A 6,237-nucleotide genomic window follows, 5' to 3' on the forward strand; every position below is an offset into this window, starting at 1 on the left:
GAAATTCACTAATGCAAAAAACAGAAAATCGAAAAATACAAATCGTAAAAATCGAAAATCTAAAAATGGCTAATCAAAAAATCGAAAATTCAATGAAATCAAATACCAAGGTCGATCGAAAAGTGGAAATTCACAAACCTCAAAAATCGAAAAGTCAAAAATTTGTAATATTGAAAGTAAAAAAAATCAAAAACAAAAATAAAAAAAATCGGAAATTAAAATAATCAAAATATATAAAGTAAAAAAATTGCAAAGCCTAAAAACTGAAACGAACAGAAAAATCGAAATAGCAAAAAATTGGAAAAACAAAAATTCGAAAAATCTAAAATCGAAACAGTGGAAAATCGAAAATCTGAATAAAGAAACTTGGAAATTCTGAAAATTGGAAAATCGAAAACCAAAAAATCGGAAAGTAACAAAACTCAAGTCTAACAGTTGAGAATGGAAAAATTGAAAAATAGAACATTCTAAAAATCGACAATGGACAAATTGAACATCGCAAAATTTAAATTGAAAAATTGAACATAGAAAAATCGATGAATTGAAAAATCGAAAATTCGACTAATCAAATTTTTTTTAAATCGAAAAATCATAAAACTGAAAAATCCAAAATTTTAATTATCGAAAGTCTGAAAACTGAAAATCGAAAATTCTGAAAAGCGGAAAATAGAATATCGAAAAATTTTAAAGAAAGAAAATTGAAGTCTAAAAACCGAAGAATGGAAAAATTAAAAATCAAAAATTCGAAAAATTCAAAGATTTAAAAAGAAAAACGAAAAATCAAAAATCTGAAAATTGAAACTCGCGAATTTGGAAAATCGAAGAGTAAAAAAATTGAAGTCTAAAAGCTGAAAAATGGAAAACTGAACAATCGAAAATTCGAAAATCAAATATCGAAAAATCGAAAAACCGAAAAATCGAAAATTTGATAAATCAGATATGCGAAAAACAGAAAATCTGAAAATACAAAACTGGAAAATCAAAAATCTAAAAATGGAAAAACCGAAAATCGAAAATTCAATTAATCTAATACGTAGGTCGATCGAAAAACTGGAAATTCACAAATCTGAAAAATCGAAAATTTGCAAGATTGAAAAACCGAGAATTGAAAAATCAAAAAACCGAAAAATGGAAAATTCAAAAATCGAAAAATAGGAAAACCGAAAATTAGAAAATTCATAATATTGAAAACTCTAAAAGTCAACAATTCAAAAATCAAAAAACTGGAAAAAAATAATCGAAAAATCTAAAAGTAAACAAATTGCAAAGCCTAAAAACTGACGAACAGAAAAATCGAAAAATCGTAAAATCTAACAGTGGAAAATCGAAAACTGGAAATTGAAAAGTCGAATATTGGAAAATCGAAAAATCTAAAATCGGAATATCGAGAATCGACAAATTAAAAAACCTAAAAATCGAAAAATTAAAAAATCGGAAATCGAAAAATGAAAAAAAAACGAAAATTCAAAAATCGAATAATCCGAAACTAAAATAATAGAAAAGTGGAAAAGTAAAAATTGCAAAGTCTCAAAACTGACGAACAGAACAATCGAAAAATAAAAAGAAATCGAAAAATATCTAAACATGGAAAATCGAAAAATCGAAAATCGGAAAATGGAAAAACCGAAAAATCAAAAATCGAAAACTCGAAAATTCGATGAAACAAATACTCGAAAAAGCGAAAAGTAAAAAAATTGCAAGGCCTAAAAATTGAAAAATCAAAAAATCGGAAAAATGAAAATCAAAAAAACGACCATCGAAAACAAATCAAAAAATTGAAAAGTGGAAAATGGGAAAGTAACAAAATTGAAATCTAAAAGCTGCAAATTGCAGAACCATAAAAACTGAAACAAACAGAAAAATCGAAAAACCACAAAAGCGGAAAAACGAAAATCGAAAAATCGCAAATCGAAAAATCGTAAAATCAGAAAATGGAAAATCGAATAATCGAAAGTTGAAAAATCGAAGGTCGAAAATTAAAACAACCGAAAAATCGAAAAATTTTATGATTAATGGAAAATCGAAAAATCGAGAATAGCATAATTAAAAAACCGGAAAATTGAAAAATCGGAAATCGAAGAATTAAAAACGTAAAATCGAGAATTCAAAAATCAAAAAAATCGGAAAGTAAAATATAATCGAAAAATGCAAAAAAATTGCAAAGTCTAAAAACTAACAAACAGAAAAATCAAAAAATCTAAAAATGGAAAGACGAAAAATCGAAAATTGAAAGAATGGCAAATTAAAAAATCGAAACATGGAAAAAACAAAAAAACAAAAAATTAAAAAATCGAAAAACGAAAAAACTGAAGACTCGAAAAATCAAAATACCGCAAATTTGAAAAATCAGAAAATTAGAAAGTAATAAAATCGAAAAGTTGATAGAAAAATGGAAACTGAAAAATCCAATTCGATGAAACTATTGGTCGAAAAAACGAAAAATCGAAAATAGAAGTGACCTTTTTTGAGACAGGCTGTATAAGTAAATCTAAAAAATATTACTGCAATGATAAATCACAGGTATAGACTCATCATATCAAATTTTACGATGACGTCATGCATTTTTTGGCGAAGATAAGCAAATACATTTTGATCGTGGCTTTGAAAGTATTCTTCGACTTTCGTTCCATTTCAAAATTTACTCTTTGTATATTTCAGTGGTCACAACGAATGCAAAGAATAAATTTGTCACCGAAAAGATGTCGGAAGTAATAAATTATCTTATCGGTCGAAGAACGTTCGGTCCGGTGTTACACCTCGACCCAAGAGAGACCGCAGTAAAGGATAACAAATGGAAGGGATAAAATAAAGCGTCAAATATGATTGATAAACTTTAAACCAAAATTAAGAAGTTTATAAACTGAACATTTTTTTTTGCTTTTTGAAATGTAGTACACTTCAAAAAATGTCCGTGACTTACTTTAATGTGAATTTTATAACTATGGTCGGCACAATTAGACCTAATATTAGTGTGATTTTGAGCATATTCTCGATGTTATTAGAGCAGGACAGGTTTTTTTTTCTAACTAATTGACAAGATTTCAAAGTATTCAGTTTTGCAATTCTTGATTTCTTCAATAAAATAAATTGACTCAGTCATTATTTTTTATTGAGCCACCCTGTATGTATAAACAAATCCAAAAAATATTAATGGAATGGTAAATCACAAGTATAGACTCATCATATTCTGAACATTTTAGATAGGGTATTTATAAAATTAAAACTAATTCAGGGTAAGAATTTGGTCAACACGTAAATTTCGTTGTAGTTTGAGCCTACCTACAAATTCTGCCCTTGGATGATTTGGACCGCCTCCTTCGGTGACGACCGGCAAAAATGATCCGCCCATAGGCTCAAAACATTTGCGTGCGATTGTACATGGGTTACATTTAGTGTCTGAAACAACTAGACTGAATTATCCAGATGTCAATGGGATAATTAGCAATGTTAAGAAAATCTTTTTACAAGCACCAATAAGAGTAGAGTTTTATAAAAACAGTTTACCAAATACACCTCTCCCACCTGAACCTGTATTAACCAGGTGAGGCACTTGGATTCAAGCAGCATTGTTTTATGCAGAACACTTTGATGTTTTAAAACAAGTCAGTAAATATATAATTGTTTCTTTACTATCATTCTTATATTGAATACTTTTAGGTTGTATGTCATTTGAAGCCGCAGATGCACAAAGGATTAGAAAAGCTCAAGAATTCCTGAATAAAGCAAACGTTAAAAATGAGCTCTTGTACTTTAAAACTCACTTTAAAATTATTGCTGATGCAATAGAACAATTAGAAACTGCAGGTTTAAAATTAAAACAAAGTATGGAAATTGTGGAAAAAGTGTATACATCTTTAAAAAACACACCAGGAAAGGTGGGGAAATGGCGTTCCAAAAATTATGTTCTCTATTAAAAAAAAATCCAGGATACGATTTTATATGTTCAGTAAATAACGTAATTTGCGGTAATGGAAATGCTACCAGCAATACATACATAAATGAAAACGTAGATAGTACTACCTAGTTAGATAAAGAAATGTTCAGATGAGAAGACTAGTACAATTAAGGTCGAACATCATAAAATCGTTTGACCTGTTTAATAATCGTTCTATTCCTGGTTTCTCTCGTATAGTGAATAGTTTCGGGTCGTAATTTAATGTTCATTAGTGGACTCTTCCACAACCTTTGACTCGAGGGGAAGTGTTGAAATTTCATTTTTGCTTGAAAATTTGACCCTGAAGCGAATACTACATCAAAATGTAATGCCTACCGATTAAACTTTAATAACGTCCATAAAACAAAAAGACAAATTATTACACAGGTCGTAAAATATTAAAGCAGCAATAAAATACTTTTCGTCTAAAGATCATTTTCGCTTTATTTCAGCATTTAAAATTCCACTTTCAAGGAAGCCCAGTTATATTTTTAATCCACTGCAAATACCCATAGGTTTTGATGTACCCCGATGGGTCAGTGGATTCGCACCCATTGGAACTGAGGAAAGAAGAAACACCCACGTGCTCAGCGTGTTGTTGATTCAAAACATAACGCACTAGCGGTGTTCCCAGATCTCCCTACAAACATATTAAAACTTGTCCCGAAAAATACTACATCCTTACCAAACACGTCCCTTGGTTGTACTCTCCTTCAACACAAATCATATGTTCCAAGATTTGGTCACCATAGACACTTTTGCAGCTAGCATCAGACATTGTGTAGACGTTGGCGTAGTTCAAGTGATCCACGGGTCCTGGATGGTCTGAAAAAATTGTAAAAAGGAAATGGTAAGTACACAAACGACTTTATAATTATTACAGTCATCGGTTTGACCCCATCCAATGGAATAAACAGCGGCATCAGGTTGTAGATCGGTTGATGGCAAAAATATCGACGATATGTAGTCTGTCAATTAAAACAAAATTAGGTTTTCAAATCGGAATAAAACGATAAGAGTCTGATTTACCAGAAAATTGAACAGGTTCATTGAGCTGAATAAGCCCTATGTCGTTCTGCAAAGTCAAATCGTCGAATTCTGGATGAAGAAAAGAAGTATTGGTCCGCACTGTCACTCTATTAAAATCTTGAGAATTTAAAGTGTTTGATCCTAGTTGAATGGTGAAGCGAATTCCACTACAATTTTTTTTTTAAACAAGTACCAAAAATATTAGCGTACTTACTTTCGTACACAGTGACCAGCTGTTAACAACCATAGGTTGCTGATGAGAGCTCCACCGCAGAAGTACCTTCCATCGTCAGTATCAATGTAAATCGCTGCGGCAAAAGGAAACTGACCAGCTCGTGCCCCTGATCCACCAATAATACGTCCACTTATACCTACAAGTAAACTTTTACCTATTTACTCAGCTAGAATGTGCGTTAAGAGTACCATATTGACGATCTAAACTGCTTGGAGATCCCTAAAAGAGAAAATTTAATAATGGTGTATCAATTGTTTTTTGTTTAAATACTTCTACCGCCGAAGGAGTGACGATTAGTGAAAATGTGTACACACAGAAAAATACAACCGCAAGAAAATTCATTTTGGGTTAGTACTAATAAAACCGGGAGTACCTTTATGTATTTTGTCACTTACGTACTGCGGATGTGATAGTTGATATTTATCTTATCTTTTAATTGGTGTGGGGATTAAGGATAGCTTCTTGAACTGGATTTAGGGATTGTGGTAATGATATCCGGCACGATACATCGGTATGATCTTAAATGTGAACAGTTGTCTAGTTTGAAGTGGGTAATTAAATAGTAAAGTTTTTATCTATAAAGATAAGGCTAGAAGAATGGTAACAGTTATTTGCGTTTTGAACAATTTTAGATTAGTAATTAATTAGAGATATGTTCACTTCATTCGTATTTCCCAATGGTTGCCAGGGGAAGGTAAAATTTATATGTTACTTTTAAGGAAATCTTATTTATCTTATAATACCCTCTGTCAGTAAAAATATAGATAAAACAGACATTCGAGAAAAATATGTGAGGACACCTATGTCAATTTGAGTAGGTGCAGTGTAATACTAACGATAACAGTATTGTAATCCAAAAATTAAAAATCGAAAAATTGAAAAAACGGGAAATCAAAAAATCGAAAACTTGAGAAATGAAAAAATTGAAGAGTAAAAAAAATTGAAAATTCGAATATCGAAACATTGAAAAGTAAAAAATTTCAGGAAAATTTGAAAAAATCGAAAAATTGCAAGTCGAGTAATTGCAAAATCGAAAATT

The 6,237-nt window shown here is 30.5% G+C and overlaps 1 protein-coding gene across 1 annotated transcript; it reads right to left on the minus strand.

The window, feature by feature from the left end:
- Nucleotides 1-4,352: 4,352 nt before the first annotated feature.
- Nucleotides 4,353-5,614, minus strand: LOC135130622 (brachyurin-like). Its single transcript, XM_064058023.1, has 7 exons — nt 5,469-5,614; nt 5,387-5,417; nt 5,178-5,334; nt 4,964-5,130; nt 4,816-4,902; nt 4,620-4,759; nt 4,353-4,574 (listed from the first exon to the last, which is right to left on the minus strand). Exons 1-7 carry the CDS (start codon nt 5,538-5,540, stop codon nt 4,404-4,406), a joined length of 825 nt encoding a protein of 274 aa, XP_063914093.1. The 5' UTR covers nt 5,541-5,614; the 3' UTR covers nt 4,353-4,403.
- Between the last annotated feature and the right edge of the window lie 623 nt (nt 5,615-6,237).

This window comes from Zophobas morio, unplaced genomic scaffold (genome assembly GCF_036711695.1).
Source record: "Zophobas morio isolate AGI-343-1 ecotype UQ-CSIRO unplaced genomic scaffold, CSIRO_AGI_Zmor_V1 ptg000017l, whole genome shotgun sequence".
In the NCBI taxonomy this organism is placed as follows: Eukaryota; Metazoa; Arthropoda; class Insecta; order Coleoptera; family Tenebrionidae; genus Zophobas; species Zophobas morio.

Coding starts and splice junctions, on each gene's coding strand:
- LOC135130622 (XM_064058023.1), bottom strand. CDS start 5,540: ATGAATTTTCTTGCGGTTGTATTTTTCTGTGTGTACACATTTTCACTA. Junction 4,903..4,963: donor TGAACCTGTTCAATTTTCTG/GTAAATCAGACT, acceptor TTTAATTGACAG/ACTACATATCGTCGATATTT. Junction 4,760..4,815: donor ATGGGGTCAAACCGATGACT/GTAATAATTATA, acceptor CAATTTTTTCAG/ACCATCCAGGACCCGTGGAT.